The sequence below is a fragment of the Numida meleagris genome, chromosome 4 (assembly GCF_002078875.1).
Source record: "Numida meleagris isolate 19003 breed g44 Domestic line chromosome 4, NumMel1.0, whole genome shotgun sequence".
NCBI lineage: Eukaryota > Metazoa > Chordata > Aves > Galliformes > Numididae > Numida > Numida meleagris.
The window spans coordinates 34,750,952-34,769,225 of record NC_034412.1 but is presented as its reverse complement, the minus strand read 5'-3'; the positions used below and the strand labels follow the sequence as shown (position 1 = coordinate 34,769,225).

Sequence of the window (18,274 nt, the reverse complement as noted above, 5' to 3'; positions counted from 1 at the left end):
AGCTTCCACCATAATAAAGGTAGGATGAAATAAGAATTCTGGTTTCTTTCTAATGTAGAGCTAGGTACACGTGTAGAAGAAGGTAAAATCTTCCATCTCTTAAAATTAACCCACGTGGAGATTGACAAGTTTTAGCTTCGAGAACACAGGATGCGGTCTGCCAAGTCTTTCTTTTTTCTTGCAGCTTACACTGAAAAGTCTGCTAAGATTCACAGGTGAAAATACCATGTGAGTCAGACTCCAGGCTTACTGAAAACAGTAATTAACCCAGTTCTAATCTCAACACTTGATAATTACATCTAGTCTTTCAGAGACTTAAATATGTAGAAACAATTAAGATAATAGCAATCCTCCTACTTTTTGACTACCGATAGTTAAAAGAAGTTTTAGGGTTTATAAATGTTAAACCAAACTGAGACAAATCAAAAGGTTTTATTTAGTGTAAAGTCAGAAATACAACATCTTTAAAATGCTCATAAGTTAAATGAAGGCCGCAGTAGTGGGATGAAAAATGGTATATAGATTAAGTGACTACTATATACAGACTGATGGATAAAATATCACTATCCAATCTTACAATATACAACCATGATTTTAAGATTAGCTGATCTCAGAACTGCTCAAGTCTAATAAGTGCATGCTGTGTTACTACTGTTTGTGGATGTCTCCCACGGTGCTGCTGGAGATGTGCAGTGACATGGCTTGAAAGCTAGGATGGCTGTAATGAAATGCAGTTTCCAGAAGTCAAATGCTTGGTGAAGTGTGTGTCTTTAGTGCTCAAACCCTGGGCTAGCCCTGTGATTTACTCCACCTGCTAGAAATTCTTGCATGTGTTCAAAGTTTCAGATAGGCAGCAATGTGACAGAGCAGTCCAGAGATGTTTAATATAATATTAGCTGCTTATAGGACCCTGTGACACAAACAGTATCAGCCGCTTTTGCCCTGGTGGGTGAAATTCCTCATAATCTGATTTCTTGACACAGACTTTGTAAACAGCCTTCAAGCCACAAAATATTAGTGCTTTGTTTTTAGTCATTTAACTCTGCTGACGTTCCCATGAGTGCTTTACAGTCATTTTAAATAGAGAGAAATGGGAGATCTCGCAGTATCAGCTGAAAGTTGAGAATGAGAAATAGCAGTGCTTAGCTGCCAAGAAACTTGTGTTTTGAGATGGATTTATTCTGCCATGACATCCACACATCCATTTCCTGCAGCTTTATTTTACACATTCTATTGCAGCGAAACTGAAAGAGAAGCTTGAACTAATGGTTCCCTTTTGTTAAAAGGTAGAATAAAATGACTTCATTACCAAAGAGACGGTTTTAGTTGACATCCCTAAGTCCATGCTGCTATATGGCAAGATGAAACAGACCTAACAGTACTAAGCTAAAATTCACGCTGCTTGTATTTCAGCTTCTGCTCTTCTCTAATACTCATTATGCTAGATGTATGCTTTCTAGGGGAAGTGCTGGCACCCAGAATCTGGGCTGAGCTCCTTCTAACAAAGCCAAGCCAGTGAACTAAAACAGGACACCCTGACACAAGGCATTGCCCAGTGTAGCCCAGATCTGACAGACAGCAGCCACTGCTGCCTCTTCTGCCTTTGATGGTTTTGTGCTATGTCTCTAGAGGTACTTCACAAGCTCTGACTGTGGCAGGTAAACAGCTGCTCTAAGGCCTGAAGCAAGGACAAGTTTGGCACTTCAGGAGGAACGTAAAAAGATGGCAAGGAAAGACTTGTTCTCAGTTTCTCGCTACTGCACCCTGTTCACAGTGAGCATGAGGAAAAACACTGCTGGCTTTCTGTCAAGCTTATTACTCAGGTTTTGGGGGAGTTTGTTTGGTTGGATATTATGTTATGACAGAAGCTGAGCTTTCTTTAAGGAAAGAAAGTAAAAATAGTTTGAAGTGTAGATCTTACAAATGATAGATACGTTAATATTGCATCTGTTTGATATTTCCCTGATGCAAGTTGCTTATCCTTGTTCACTTTAACTTCCTCTCGCTAAAAAACTTAGCTGTGTTCCTGCATGCAAACCCTACAAATAATGTCAGACTGTTACTACTTGACAAAAATTCCTAACTGGTTTATAGGCTTTCGTTTAAAGCTGCTTTGCAGAGATGTGAATGGTACTACACAGTAATCTATCAACACTTAAGGTGAAAAAGGTGATGCAGACTTTGAATATTTTTACCAATTAAGTTTTCAACACCGTTTTATAACTATCGTTTTTCTAGTCAAGAACACTTAAGACCTCTAAGAGAGCCAACAAGACACGTTTGTTTAACTTGACAAACTGAATCCCATTCTTAACAAGATATGCTCATTTTTAATACAAATATTGAAGTCTAGTAAGTCTCTACACTATATTTGCGCATTGCTTAATCTTAATATACAAACTTGCATCTCCTGTTCATGATAATGTTCATAATTCTGCTTATCACTGAAGTTTATAATCTTCAGATACCCAGTAAAGCCACAAACTAAGATAATTTTAGCTCATGTAGCCTATACCAATTAAAACAAAAAAGACAGCAGCAATACAGTGACATCACCTGTGAGCCATCCTCTACTTCCTTTTGCTTTTTGTGTCAGTGGTTTGGAAAACACTAGATGCTGACATCAGATTTTCTATATACTGTCCAAGAACTTGGTTTTCTGATTTCAGTTTCAAGTTTTCTTCCTTAACAGCATCTACTCGTGCTGAGAGATCTGTGAAGATGACATTATAAGAAAAAAAAATTAGACACTATTGCATACAGTAATGAATATATTCTATGCACCTACATCAAACCGTCCAGGTTTTTGTTTCTTTTTTTTTTTTTTTTCCATGTGGGGAACACTGCTTTAAGGTATTATTTGAAATAAAACCTGGGAGTACCACAGTGGGTGGTACAGAAAGTACTTCAAGTCCACTTTCCCTGCATTACGCTGTATTATGACAGGTATGTTACATAAACTGATAGTTAATGTGCTCTTCTGTTGACTTTTTGAATTAAGTTACTGCAACTAAACTACTTGGAAACAAAGGTTCAGTGATGAGTGGATGCAATGATGCAGGTCAGCTAACAAGCCTGGGAAGTTAAATGTGTTGCCCCTTCTGCCTGTTGTGTATCGTGAGCACTGAGCAAACATTACACTGCAGAAAGAGGGGGAAAAAGAAGTTCTTGTCGTCACTAACATTTCTGAGGCCTTGTTTGTGTACTTCCAACTGTGTGATGTATTTCCAAACAGCAGCACTTTAGACTACGACAGCGCAGAACAGTAAGGTTCTCCTCTTTCACTTATATTGTGCTTATAAAATATCTGAGGTGCCAAACTGCTAACCTTCAAGTGTGTGCTGCAGTTCCAAAACTTGATTAATAAGCCGTGTTTTCTCTTCTAATTCCACCTGATTCTCAGCCTCAACAGCTGCAATAAATCATAGGAGCTTTAATGCAATCACTGTAATAGCTGGAAATTATACTAAGTAGAAAAAATAACAGCGAAGAACAAGAACATTAAGAACTTATACCGTCCATGTCAGCGTTCATCATTGTAGAAGGGGCTCTTTCTGCTTTAGAACTCCGTCGGCCTGAGCGACGATCTGCTTAAAGAAAAAAGGGAAGAGAAAATTGAGGCTCTAGATCTAGACTCCCCTCGCTGCATCAACCAGCACTGCGCGCGATGGTAGCTCGGCAGCACCGATCTTTCTGGAAGCGACTCCTGCAGAGGCCGAGCAGGCCGCCTCCTCTCACCGCCCATCCCGTCATGTTCCAGGGCATCCGCGGCACCGCCGGACCCGGCTGCCTCGGGCCCTCGCCGCCACTCCTCGCCCTACCGCGGCCCTACGGAGCATCCAGGACCGCAGGAGCGGCTACCGCAGGCGGCAGGGCCCGGGCTGGCGGCGGCCCGAGGTGAGCGGCGCTCCGAGCCGCCCCTGGGGGGATGGCCGCCTCCCCGCGCTGCCGCCCAGCACCGGCCTCCCCCGCCGCGTCCCCACCTGGCGCTCCCGCCGGCAGCGCAGCGCCGGCCCGGCCTCAACCCCGCCGCTCGCCCCCTCCTGCCGGCCTTGCCTTCCCTTCCTCCCGCCGCGCCTGCGCCAGCGCCGCGCCTGCGCCGGGCTCGGCCTGCCCGCGGGGGCCGGGCGGCACGGGTGGGAGGTTAATTCGAGCCCTCGGCTTGCTACGAAAGGCATTCTAACCCCGGATCCGTTCCCTAGTTTCTGCAGGCGGCCCTCTCCGCTGGTGCCTGGGCTTTGGGAGTGCGGGGGTAACCGAAAGCGTCCTGTTTTGCTTGTTGCTCCTGTTGACAGGTCAGCCTTCAAGCCCTGGCTCTTTTGTGTTAGAAAATGCAGCTTCTCTGAGCTGTAACGTGTCAAGCCTTGCATGCAGACGGTTCATATTTATTGCTTCCGTTCATCAATTTGCTGGAGAAACAGTGCTGACCCAGCTCTTCTCTGTGCCCTCCCCTAGAGTAAGCGCCCTTAAATGCCAGGAGGTGTCCTGTGGGGTTCCACTTCTGAGAAAAATATATCTAAAGAAAGTGAAATAATATTAGCAAAAACTGGAAATCAGTGGTTTTCTCATGTGTAGTAGTATAACTACGTTCCAGCACCCACTCTGTAGTTTAAAGAAGGAATTAGGGGGTTCTCCTTGCTGGAACACTGGAATGCTGCCCTAAATAGCATTCTGCTGCTCAATTTAAGCTATTTTTACGCTTAGACTCCAGATCCCTTGCTTCAGGTAAGTGGATTTTCTGACTGAAGAGCTACAAAGAGAGCTTGTAATGCTGAGCAGCCTCAGACCTCCCAAAGTCAGAACTGACTGAGATGTAACCAAGAACCAGCGCTAATCCCTTTCTTTCTTACTAATTCATTCTATATCCTCCAAGGCATTTTTTTCCAAAGCCAGGGAGCGCTCCCAATGCTGTCATCTGTGTTACATTCGATTTAGAAGAACAGTGACTTTCACTTCACAAGTGCAATTTCTCATACTTAGCATGTATCCTACGTTCCAATTAAGATTTCTTAAAACTAACCAACATTGCTGGAAAAATGAAGAAATTTATTAATAATTAATATTATTAATTTTACTGAAAGACCTTTTTTGTTTAAAATGGCAACAATCTCCCTAGGACAGAAGGCATCATTAAGCACTAACCTGAATACATAGGTCTGTACGGTTACAAAACTACAGGAGAGAGTTCCATTGCCCTGCACTCAGATTCTAACAGTCATTGCTGCTAACAGCAAATGCTTTTCAGAGGTTTCATTTCTGAATCAATTGTGTAGATGCTGTTTTTCTGTGGCACACAGCACACACCAACAAGCCCTTCGCTTCTTTTTTGGCAGCAGTGTTACAGGCACCAACGGCGCCTGCGTGAACTGGCTGATGACAGAGGCTTCACTGTTCACCACGGGAATGGAAATGCATTCTCCTTTTTACCAGAAGTTGTTGCTGAACATATTTCTGAGATGTCTGCTATTTGAACTGCACCACTTTTTCCCTTAGCATTTGCACAAAAAGAATATGAAAAGGATGGCAATTGTTGCAAAATGCTTGGATGGACTTTTTAGCAAGGTTCCATAAACTTCGAGATGAAAAACTGCTTTTCATTTCTTTGGGTTAGGCCAAAAATAAACAAAGAGTGAGATAATTTGTGGGTTTTTTGCAATGAAGAGAAGCTTGACCTATAGAGCATTGAGCAGAGAAAGACACAGAAACCTTTGCAGCTGTTGGGTGTCATCTCCCTGGTTTTTTTTTTTGTTTTTTTTTGTTTGTTTGTTTGTTTGTTTTTTGTTTGTTTGTTTAATTTCATCTATATCTGTATTTTTTTTTTTTGAAGGAATTTTATCTAGTGCTGAGTTTTTAAATGGAAAGGTATTTCTTTCACTAGAGGTGAAAATATGTTCAGTTCACCTTTTAACAAATGTTATTAATGAATGCTTTCCTTCGTTTGAAATGCTCTTGCAATTGCTATTAAAATATTGATTGGGAAGTTTCTATCTCGATACCATTTTGTATTTCTCTTGATTTACATGAGAGTAATTTCTTTTTTTTAATACCTGTATACTTAATGAATAGAGAAATGCATCTGTTTTGGAAGCGCAGTAGGTATTAAATATTCATGGAGCTCACTCAGTTAATCAGATTCGGTAACCCCTGTTGCTTTGCCACAATGGCTTTTCAGTGTGCTAAGGAAACTTTGATATGAAGGTTGTTTTCTTATTTTGTTGTCAGATTGCACATACATAGCGTGTTGTTCTAGTTGTCTTTAGTTTCTTTGCCAGTACACTTTGAGAGGTGGGGGAAGGCCTTATGCAATTACAAACATACTAGAGTTCATTAAAACCAGTGCATCTTTGTGATCCTACTTAAGATTTAATTACAGAATACTTGCTTCTAAAACATCAGGTCACCCTCAGGTGAAGTCCAGTTGCTTATAATTTGTTTCAGCATCTACATATTGCTGTCCAGTTTCTTATTTCCTTGCTTGAGCTTGCTGTTGGCCATCCTAAGGAATCTTTTTCTCTCTCATTGTGTAAAATTTTTTTTTTAATCTTCCCACTCTTGTGGAATTGATGTCCATCTCCAGCCTGAAGGCTGTGAGACCCCTTCTAACTATAATTAGTCTTAACGTGTGCTGAGAGAGAAAACGGTTTGCTCTAAAGCATGTCATAGGCCCTTGCTGCTATAGGCTAGGAGTTTTCTGACACCTTGTTCCCTGGCCTTCAGGTGTTACTCTCTGGCAGAACAAACGGACTGGGGCCATCATATTCACCATGAATCTTACTATGTATGTTCTCTCTGTGTTGCCCTCATATTAAAAACTTGCTTGAAAACGTCACTCTCAGTTACTCTGAATTTCTTTCTCTGCTTCTGAGTGACTCTCCCCACCTCTTCACTCTCATAGTGGGGGGGAAAGCTCTGGTATTGGCAGCAGATCCAGCACAATGAAGCATTGCTTGTGGTCCTCTCTGTGCTTCTTCTGAGTTTGGGTGCGTTCGTGCAGTCAACAGTCGTGTAGATCTAAGTGCTGAGGTACAGCAAAGTCTTATTGCACAGTTGCTGAGCAGCTACTTCAATATTAGTGGCACCTGCAGAGTCACAGAATACACCTTTTCCTACTGTTCTACTCCCTCTTACAGGGAAATGTCAGACCCATAGCAATGGAAAGTTCTCCTGGCAGCACAGCTTGCACCAGGATCTACATATTTGTCTTACTGTGAATAGTTAGCTTAGTGACATTGATGTAGGGCTGATTATGTGCTGCATAAACTAATAGCGTTTAATTGTCTGCTTCAGCTGTATTGTACTAATATGAAACTGCTAGAAAACTGCTCTCAAAATAAGATCTGCTCAATTTTTTTTTATATACAGGTGGTAAAGACAACATGTACGGTAGCATTCTTTAAGCTAAAAGTGAAACAAAACAGTCTACTGTTTTTTAAAAATAAAATAAAAGGACTTGTAGTATTCATTAATCAGCAATTCAATTTTCTAACTAGTGTAAGTCAGCACAGCTCTATGACAGCCAACCTGACGTGATCTGGTTGCTACTCTGGCCACATCTTTCTACATAAATTATTATCAGTTCATATTACCTCAATTTTCCCAGTAAGTAGAGCTAGCAGAACTATCCTGCTTCCCATCCCAAATAATTTCTGTTCTATAAACTAGAAGGGCAGGGGTAGGCAACCTTTGCTTGTGTAGTTTCCTTTAAAACAGTTAATGCTTCGTTGTTGGGATTTAAGTGGATCAGCTTGTTTCAGTTGCCAATTAATTTGCATCACTTCTTGTGAGCTCTCTCTGGAGTAAGCCAGAGGTGGTCATTCCGTACTCATACTATCTGTATTTATCTTGTCTGAAGCAGGTACTGAGTTAACATTCCTGTAACTCTCTTCACAAACAGCGAAAAGCTCTGTGAGCTCAGGTGGTGAATGTATGTTACTGCATGCTGTTATGGCAGAGCTGCGGTTGCCCCCAGACTCCCAAAATCTCAACTCTAATCACAAGACTTACTCAACTACACGACTAAAAATTTATTACTTGGGGGTGCTTTCTTAAAAATACATTGTACCGTATAATTAGCATCTACAGATTTGTGTGCTCACCCAGTGTTCTTTTTCAGCCCATGGCATTTGTTTTGTCTCAACAGATAATCACAGTTTCATACCTGAATCATCAGCCAAAGAAATGTTGGTGAAAGTGCTGTCCTCCTCATCTAAGGGTAAATCCATTTTGTTTCCTTCTTTCAAAGTTTTCAGGGAAGCGCATTAAGCGTGGCAGTTGTCAGCCATTTTCAGTGCATGCAGCTTCTCTTGTTAAATCCTTAATGAGTGCAGCTCAGGTGTTACCGGATCCTGCGGGCAGCTACACATCGCGCGGTATGGTGCGATATCTCCTCTGAACCTTGAGCTCTTTTCCGGAAATCGTTAAGCTGGAAGGCTCTAACAGCTTCATCGGATATGTGCTGAGCAAACACTGTAATTGCACGCCTTCTGGGAAAGAGCTGTGCATTCACCTGAATCGGAGGGGTGGTGGTGGTGCTTGTGATTCGTCTCTGAGGCTCTCTAAGGTGGTTTGCCCTTTTGTTTTTTTTGATAGAGGAAAAGTCTTAATGTTATGTGATCATAAAGTGTTACTTACAGTCCAGAATGAACAGATTTTGAAGTAGCAAATTTAACGTATAATCTTCAAATTCTCTGGAATTTTACTGACTTGAACAGTCACACCAAAATCAACCGGCTGATGTGTACAAGTGAAGTAAAATAAGTGAGCGTTGAGGTTCTGTGAGAGGAGGCGGGAGGAAGAAAGAGAAAATAGCTTCAAAGGAAACCCCAGCTTTTGGGGCAGTTTGTTTTTGCATCTTAAAAAAGCCTGACTGTCGTTGGAACATATAAACTAGAAAGTCATCTCACGCTTCTTACCTCTTAGAAATAGCTTTCTTTTGCATGCATGGAATAGCATAGTTGTTTGCAATTAATTTAAAAGTATAGATTGCCCTGGTCTTGGTTAAAGATAGTGTAGTGAGCAGTGGAACTGCTCCCTGCTCAGATTGCACGCCCAATCTACCTGACTTGGATTTTTTTAATCAAAATTTGCATGCAGGAAAAGACCAGGTTTAGATGTTGACAAATATTTTTTTCTTAATTAGGAACCTGTCTGAAGTCTTGCTGAAAATTGAATTTAGTTCTGCGAAGCGTTGCCAACTTACAGAAATGATGGATGTGATGCTTTCTTCTGGTCCCTTAGCTGCTTGTGTGTGCTTTTGCTTTTATATAAGCTCGTAAAATAGGGAAGGTACTGACAACTGTCTTCAGAGATTACTGAAAATCAGGCACACCTTGCATTTTCAGCACAGTGCTGAATGTAATTCTGTTATTTCAGTAGTTGTTCAGCTGTTACCTGCTCTTTGCTTGGCCATTGCCAGCAGTAACTGCTTACAGTGCTTATTTGTTGTCATGTTGGAATTTGGTCATCTTACCTCTGGGAAAGGGGATTCTGTATCCTTCTCTCTCCTTCTTTCAGTGACGCAATAGCATGCTTCAGAATCCTCTCAGTAGCATTCATGAAGCTAGAAAACATATTGAGTTTTGTCTTTTTCCTTTTTGGTTCCAGACATGTTACATATGGTTGAAGCGTATCAACAACTTGGTTTGGAAGGGCATATACTAAAAACTCAGACAATTATATAGTATTACCTCTGCATTTTGTAAAGTTGCATGCCCATGGAACTAAGGGTTGTATTTTGCCATGCAGCTCTCATCTAAAATGCGTAATTAACTTTTCTTGCCTGTGTCAGTGCTGTTCTGATAGGAGCAGTTTCCAGGTAGATCATTAGCTAGTGTTAGACAAAGACTCACAGCAACAGAGTGAATACAGGAGTTGTGCAGCTGTTACTCATGTCTGGGTCACAGCTGTGAGTAAAAGTGATGCAGAACAAAAGCTGTATTTAATAAGAGTGGGTAAGAAGGACTCCTCGGGGTGAAGGGGTATGACTCAGGGAGGAGCAGCTGCCTCACCTCACCGATCCCCAAATGCCACAGACTGCAGCCTTTGGGCCAGGCACACTGCTTCATGCTGCCTATTTACAGAGCTGCATGGTTTCCCGGAAGGCCTTTGCTGTTTGTGAGGACCTGGGCTTCTGTTAGGTTTGTGGGAGGCCTGCACAGTTTGTCTATGGAGTTCTCCTCTGTGGAGTTCGATTTATGTACCAGCAGAGAGGGATGGGCTTTAGCTGAGAGGGCTCCACAGACACTCTCGTTTCCGTCTTGCTCACGAGGCTTTTCATGTTTCAAACATACACCTGTGTTCTGTAAATTCAAAGGTTCTGACTGTAGCTGTTTTTTTACGGGAGCGCTGTGGTGAGGAACGCTTCCTTTGGTGGGGGCCGCCTGTTTGTGAAATAAGGCCTTTGGGCAGGAGAAGCCATGCACATGTGGAGTAGGAGTACCCCCTGCTTGCTGTCCTCGTGTTTGCCTTATGAGGAAGAGCAGAAAGGATTTCCTTTTGGAAACACTTCCCAGTGCTTTTATTTCAAGTATTTCTCTTGCTTGGAGAGGCAAGAGGAAAGAGTGGGGTCAGAGACAGGAGGTTGCTCAGCTGAGAGACCTCACTGACCACTTGTTCCAAAGGTGTAATTGTAGGGAGGTGCCTGGTATTGTTCTAATGCTCTCTCAGTGTCAGGAATACAAAAGATTTTTTTTGTAAAGTCAAGAGCACCAAAGCAGTAGGTTTTTGTTGATTTCAGGGGAACACAGAGTACTCTGGGTAGCTTAGGTCCTTGCTGTAACACAGTGTGTGACTGATGTCACAGAATCGCAGAATTGTAGGGGCTGGAAGAGACCACTAGAGATCATCGAGTCCAGCCCAAGGGAGTCCAGCCCCCCTGCAAAGCAGGCCCCTACAGCAGGCTACACAGGTAGGCTTCCAGGCAACTGTTGAATATGTCCAGAGAAGGAGAATCCACAGCCTCCCTGGGCAGCCTGTTGCAGTGGTCTGTAACCCTTAACAATGATGAAGTTCCTTTGCATATTGGTGCGGGACATCCTATGCTCCTCCTATGAGGCGTTCAGTGTCTGAGGTGGTCGACTGGGAGTAGGCATCCTGGTAGAGCAGCACTAGGAACTGCCTTAGTTTGATGTCCTGTCAAGCTGTGCTGGTCTGATCAGGAGTCCACTCTAAAGACAAGTTTTGCAAACGCGGATGTGTAAGATGTAAGATACGCAGTCTGTTAAATATGCTAATAGGGCATTCTGGAAGAGGAAAACTCTGTTTTGTATCCTTCTGCTTGTAGTCAGCACGTTTGAAAACATTGCATTTTGTTTCCAGTGAGACAATCTCTAAGTATAAAGAGGAGCAGAATCCACCTCTGACTGTGCAGTGCTGTAACACACGTGCATAAATTTACCGGTATTTTGTGGCATACTACAAAATGTTTGGAATTATTTTTCTTACACTAAACATTCTGAAAAAGCATCCACTTTATCAGTTACGCACAGTGTATAAAACACAGCATCTTAAAAATATGGGCCTTGTTAGGAAGTGACAGCTGCCAGTGTGTTTCTGTTTTAATGAACTTAGAAGGGAACTGCGGCACATGTTTAGTGCATGCTAATAAAGCAGTGATAGCGCTAGTACATTCACAGCATGCTCAGAGCTAGCCTGACTGACACTGCATGACAGTAACCCACTTGCAGAACAACAGTTTGCTGAGGTGGTGACAGAAGTGTATGAAATGTGTCATTCGCAGATTTAACCAGTACACTGAGGTGTATTAGTACTTGTCAGCAAGTCTCCTAGGTGTATGTGCTCTTCCCTCTTGCCTCACCACTTCCCCCAGTTTAAGATACTTAGGAGCTCTGTTGTGGCAGTCCTGCAAATCTTGAAATGAGCTCAGGGCATGTTATGCAAACGAATGTCAGCATTTGCAAAAGCTGCTTCTGAAGCTGCACTGACAATTGGCCACCTGGAAACCATCCATAACAACTGCCCACTTGCATTTATGCCAACTCACTACACTTAATTTTGATAAAAGTGTACATATTGTTTTCTGCCTCCGTAATTATTTTGAAGTGGGATCTGAACCTCTGCTGTCTGAAAATGAGTGACTTGTTCATAACATTGGGTATGCACATCTTGAAATATACCCACTTTTGTTCACACTTGTCCATTTCACTCTCAGATTTCCTATCGTGCGTCTGTCTGGACGTGGAGAACATTTGTCCGCTAAATTAAAAGAAAAATAAAAAATGTACTGCTTCAGAGTACTTCACACACTCCTTGAAGTTTAATTCTATTGTGATTCCTGTAAAACTAGACAGTGACTGGGCATCAAGGGAGACTATCTGTATTTTACTAGCATGTGAATTACAGTAGTGTGTTCCATTTCCCTCTCCTTTCAACTGATGGCGTCTTTTCGTAATTCTTATCTAGATGACTCGGCATATGCAACATGCAGCAGAACAGCACTTTTCATTGGACATTGGATGTGACTAAGGATCATTAGTCTGCCTTTCTCTTTGAATGAAAGCTTGCTCTCTTTCACTCCATTCTTCTGTAATTGTGGAGATGGCACTAACTCAGGAACAGAGTTGGCTCAGGTAATTTCTACATATCTCACGATTTCTCACTTTGTTCATTAAAACTACTAGGAAATTATTGGTTAACTCGCTGGAGTATACCATTTTAGAAATTGACAACAAATGTTTTTTTCTTTATCACTATAGTCATATTAAATGTTTCCTCCAGCTCTTGGAAACATGCAGGAAATTGGGTGGTGCACAACAATGTTCTGGGATGTCTGTTCCTTATGCTTTTATTGGTGTTCTCTGATGTGGCTGGCCTTTACCATCCTTCTAAACTGAACATGGCCAGTCAGATTTTTTCCCTCTTCTTGGTCCTTCCTAGAGCCATCCAGGTGTGTAACCAGCTAACTTGTGTGCTTCTTCCATTCCGCAGTGTAGTTAAATGGAAAATACTTCAGATTTTAAATATGTAGTCATTAAAACAATCTTCACTGGGGAAGATCCAATCGGTTTATGAATTTAATTGTTGGTTAATCAACAACGTAATAATGGATTTTACTTTGCAAACAAATTACAAAAATGGATGGACCTTGATACAGAAGTTTCCCTTTGTGATGGTTCAGGTGCTGAGATCGCTAGTTTGAGTACTCAAGCAGTCTAGCTCTAGCAACACGTTTCAGTGCTGGCTTCAGAAGAGCTGTTAGCTTCAGGAGCACAATAAGTTGGCTTTTACCGTGCCATGCACTGCAGCGGCAAGACAGGTACTGGTACACAATCCAACAGTGTGTCCACGCACAGGACACACTCTATCTTTTCTCTCTGTCTTAGCACTTAGAGGGAAAAGTTAAGGGACTTGAAAGTATTTTGACATTTCAAACTTACTTTGAAAAATCAAACTGCATTCTCTTTATTGCCTGAATTCTGTCTGCCTTGAGCTTGATCAGCTTCATTGCAAGTACCCTGAGAGGGCTGCCTGCTGTTGCTGGAGGCTTTTAAAGAGGGGGTCATGTGGAACAGCTGACGTTGGTCTTGCTGACTTTGTGCACCAAGGGAGTTTAGGCATTTGTCAGTTTTTCTGCTGCTGTCTGCCTCCTGGTCTGTCATATACCTGAAACACTTGCCAAGGCCAGTAAACAGGCTGCCACACTTTGCCTATGGAGCTGCCAGTGAGCTGCAGAATAAGATGTCAGTCATTCAGCAGTCAGATGCTAGGAGTGACAATGAGAAGGACAAATTCTTTCATGTGTATATAAACATTTTTTCAAAGGCCTGTACTTTTACTAATGTTATTGATGTTCTCACAGTGATGCATCACTTGAAGGTCTCACATTTCCTGTTGCTGCATATCTCATCTTTAAAACTCTGAGATTATTTAATGCTCTTCACAGAAATCCCCATGGAATATAATCACGTGACATGGTTGCTAGACCATTTTTGTCTTGCTGGCTCTTGAATGCTGCCTGTTTACGCTGCAGCTATGCTGGATTTTCTTTACTAGAAGTATTTTGGAAGGTTATTGCTGATGGCATCTGTGGCTGAAGCTAGTCTGGTGAAATTAATTATTTAACATGACTAATGCTTTTAATGGTCTTGATGATCAATAACACTTATAATAATACAATAGCAAAAAAAATCACAGTTGAAAGAGACTTCATGCATGAAAAAAAAACAGTTTTTAAAACAGGAAGAGATCTTTGGACACATTGTAACCCCTATAAAATGGGCTGTTTCCCAGTGACTCTATTAATAGGGTTGTGCCCAGTGTCATTCAGTAGCACTGCCAGATCTTAGTTTATTGTAAGTCTTCCAGTAGTTGGTGTTTCCTTGAAAAGACATTTTTCATTCAAAAAAAAAAAAAATTTGAAACTTGTGATTAGGATCAAAACTTTAAAGGAAAGGCTCCTGGGAACCCTGGAAGAAACTGAACACATAAGAGAAAAAGCTGGAAAAGTAGGAGGGTGAAGGAGAAAATGGTGTGTATGAACAAACTCAATGTCAAAGCCAGCTAAATTATAGTGATAGTATTGCCAAACCCAAAGATTCAAACATGCTATTCTTGAATGATTTTGCTTCAAAAAATGATAAATATTGGGATTGTTTTATTCACCTCTGCATTCTTTGGCCATGAACATGAGTGCTCCTAAGATCTATTCAGGCCTAAGGAAATCTTTCTTTATAGAGAGTCAAAGCTAAGACATAATGAAAGTGTATCAGTTCAAGATTGGAAGAAATGTACCATTATATTAATGCAGTCCATGATGAAACTGTAAGAGTTGTGATGATGTGCCGTTTAGTGAGAGCCAGCTGCAAGGCCCATGCAAGAGTAAGTAGATGTTGTATGTGAGTGTCTTGTTATGAAAAAAAAAAAATCACCAGAAGCCAAGAGATGAAAAAGTTGCTCAGAGGTATTGTGAATCTAGTGATGGAATTATCTGGCATGGCCCCAAAAATTGACCAGGTGAGGCAGCAGCAGCACAAAAAGTCTTGCTTGTTCTGTGTCCTAGCTGAAGTTTGTGTGCAGTGTGGGATGGATCTGAAAGCTGTTCTCTCTCAGTCAACAGCCAGGCAAAATGGCAACAATACATCTGTTATCTTCTCATGGTGTTGGGTTTCCTCTTTTTCACGCGAGGAGATGCAGTTTTAGCCACTGAGAGGAATCAGGCCCTTCATACAGTTTCACAGGATCAAACACAGAAGGATTTTGTACCTAGCCAAACGCAGGGCAGCCCTAACCACCCCTGGTTTGTGTGTCTTATGGAAGATTAGTGTGTCTTATGGAAGAATATTTCTGTAGATTAAAGCAAACCACTAACATCTGTATCTCCCTTTCTTGCCTCATGCTCTTCCACACTGTACTGTGCTGTATCCCAGTTCCACACTTACCCCTACCTGTGCTTCTGCTTTATCCCTCTTTCTGTGTACCTTTACCTTTTCTTTCCCTCTCAGCCCTCTTTACCTGACCCTGTTTCTGTCATCAGCCACTTACTGCAAGTCCTGTCTCCTGCCGAGTTCTGGCAGACACAGTATAGTAGTCTGCTTCCCACAGGGGCAAAATATTATCATTTGATGGGCAGTAGCTCACCTTTGTGCCGTGGTTCACAGCTCCCTGCTCTTTGATCATAAATACAAGGCAGGAGTCTGGTACTTGCTCCTGGGGGATGGATGGGGGAGTTTAGCTGTATATTTAGGGAAATTACACTGAACTTAGCATGAAATGTCATCTTTGTAGTGGAAGGTAAAGAATTGCTTTATAATTTTATTACGAGTTTTGTCCTTTAGTAATGAATGCAGTAACTTTAGAGGTGGCATCCAGCAGAACAGTTTTAGACAGAAGGTGAAGACAGAGTCTGCATGTGTAAGAAATTAATGAATAAACAGCTTTCCTATGCTCTGTGGATTCTTTGTAAGGAAAGCTTATTAGCTCTCTACATCCAGCCCATGTATGAAGAGCCAGAATTTGCTGTGCTTTCTCGACTTTTTTCTTTGACAAACCCTGCGGAATAGTTGTGCAAAAACTAAGCAGCCTCTCAGAATGCGACTCTAACAGCACTTTTTTCTCATTAGTCAGATCAAACTGTCAGAGAGTGTCTTTGCCTGACAAAGGGAAAAAGAAACACATTTTTTCTCTTAACATTTTTTTTCACAGAAAGTCCCCTTTATCTTTGACTTTCCCAATAGACTTCAGTCCCTTTCCTCGTGTTTGTTCCTCATGGAATGGTATTCCTACACTTCAGCAGTGTTCCAAATCCACGGCTAGTCTTCAGTGATGAGTTTGACATTCATTTATGCTAATTATTTATGCTCTGTGTGTTGTATGCTTTGCATGTATATGGAAACCAAATCTCTACAGATATTTTACTTAATTGGCTGAGAGTGCTACCTACATGTTTTCTAAAGTCCGTTGCTTTGTGTGCGTGTTATCCTCTCCACTGAGAGTAGAGAAGACGTTGCCAAGTAATTTTGTAACATTCAAAAATGTCTAGAAATGTGCTCGCAGTCTTTCAAATTGGAGCCAATTCCAAATACTACTGTATAGTTTTGAATTCAACGAATACTTCCATCTACAGGTTCATGGCAAACCTGGCATGCATTTTTTTCCCCCTGAGGATGATACCTTTTAGATAAGATTTTAAACCATGTGCTTTTTGCTGAGTATTGATCACTGTTGGTCCTCTGACTTCTAATCTGATTTATTATGGTTTATCTAGCTACCATCTTTCACCTGATTTTTACACCTTACATAAGCTGTACTTATTTACATCTAGAAATAAACAGCAGTCAAGAATTCTGTACTGTCCTATTATGCTACTTACTGTTCTCTTCCGGTATATCTACAACTTTGTGAGGGTAATTAAAATGGTTCTAGGTAGCTTAAAAAAGTAAACCAGAGTGCTCTTTCACCTTTTGCTTAAACTATACTACGATTGGGCTCTGATGGATTAGAACAAAATGCAGTGCATAGTTGGTAAGATCTTTTGCAAGGTAGACCTTACATAGGAATCAGCTAAAGGATGCAATATTTTTCTGCCACTTCACTCTTGCAGGAGCAGAGATTTTCCTGCTGTATTCTAACCTAACTGAAGAGTGTTGATGTCTGATCCAAAGGAGGGCGATGTTTTCACTTTTTAAAAAAGGGAAGTTCATTTGGAAAAGAAGCCTTAATTGAGAGACTCTTCCACTTACTTTTTTAATTTTTATCTCCGGTAAACTGAACTTACTCTAACAGTCTTTGCTTAGGTCAGCAGAGAGCATGGCACAGGTCACCCAGTGCAGCTGCAGTGCCCCATCTCTGGAGGCACTCAAGGCCAGGTTGGATGGGGCCCTGGGCAGCCTGAGCTGGTGGGAGGCAGCCCTAACCACGGCACGGGGGTGAAACTGGACAGGCCTCAAGGTCCCTTTCAACACAAGCCATTCTGTGATTCAGCAATCAGCTATTAAGGACCGGTTGGCAGACTTCAAGTGTAGTTCAGCCGCTTTTCACCCTGGTGTAATATACCTCATATTTATGTAAAATTTTCTAAGTATTGTTAAAACAGTTTTGTTTGATTGATTTTTAAAAGAATGTATTTCAGAGTAGAATAGAAAGTGGAACTACACAGCCTAGTGAAAGTTCTTGGTTATAAAGGAAACGTTTGCTTGGTTCAAGGAGTGGCATAGTAGTAAATCTCAGCAAAGAATTCTTACTCATGCAGAGTCAAAGAAGTCAAACCTCAGTATTTCTATGTCTGCTATTTGTTGTTGTCTGCCCCTATTTAATTTTAGCACTTTTATTCTGTGGATTTATTACCCACAACACAGATCTCTAATTTGAATCAGTTTCGAGCAATGTAGGTAAATAAAGCAATTGTCATCTCTACGCACAGGCTTGACAAATTAGGCCTTGGGATAGATGAATAAATAATAGCAATCCATGCACTTGTTGTAGCTAAGCCAAAGCATAGATGATATTAATATAATGATGATAGAACACAGAAAGCTGAGCAATTTTCTTGCTGTAGTTCAGCTAGTATTGAATTGTGTCAAGAGCAGCAATTATTCACAGTCTTGGAGATGCATATGCTTTCCTTCCCCTTCTTTGTGTCTCAGTATGTATATTGAGGCAAAATATTCAATATCCTACAATTCATTCTTTTTGTATCCATATTCAGAATAGCATTGTTATATTTGAACATAGGTCATAACCGTTCAGTCATATCGGGTCACTGTGTACAGACTCTTAGTGTGGCACAGACTTGAGGCAATTCTTGCAGTTATTTTCCAGT

At 41.4% G+C, this 18,274-nt stretch overlaps 1 protein-coding gene across 3 annotated transcripts; it reads right to left on the bottom strand.

Moving 5' to 3' along the window:
• SCOC (short coiled-coil protein) lies at positions 414 to 8,488 on the bottom strand. 3 transcript variants are annotated; one of them, XM_021396978.1, is made up of 4 exons: positions 4,057 to 4,081; positions 3,516 to 3,587; positions 3,329 to 3,412; positions 417 to 2,713 (listed from the first exon to the last, which is right to left on the bottom strand). In XM_021396978.1, exons 2-4 carry the CDS (start codon positions 3,535 to 3,537, stop codon positions 2,571 to 2,573), a joined length of 249 nt encoding a protein of 82 aa, XP_021252653.1. In that variant the 5' UTR covers positions 3,538 to 3,587; positions 4,057 to 4,081; the 3' UTR covers positions 417 to 2,570. The 3 variants fall into 3 exon arrangements, with proteins under 3 accessions (XP_021252652.1, XP_021252653.1, XP_021252650.1); XM_021396975.1 differs by lacking the exon at positions 4,057 to 4,081 and adding an exon at positions 8,159 to 8,484 and having other exon boundaries at positions 2,571 to 2,713; XM_021396977.1 differs by lacking the exons at positions 3,329 to 3,412; positions 4,057 to 4,081 and adding an exon at positions 8,159 to 8,488 and having other exon boundaries at positions 414 to 2,713.

Bases quoted from the DNA above. Each gene is read 5' to 3' on its own strand.
- SCOC (XM_021396975.1), bottom strand. From the start codon at position 8,222: ATGGATTTACCCTTAGATGAGGAGGACAGCACTTTCACCAACATTTCT. The intron at 3,588-8,158 runs GTATGAAACTGT...TTCTTTAAGCAG, and splicing joins TTCTTTGGCTGATGATTCAG to ATCGTCGCTCAGGCCGACGG. The intron at 3,413-3,515 runs GTATAAGTTCTT...GATTTATTGCAG, and splicing joins GATGAACGCTGACATGGACG to CTGTTGAGGCTGAGAATCAG.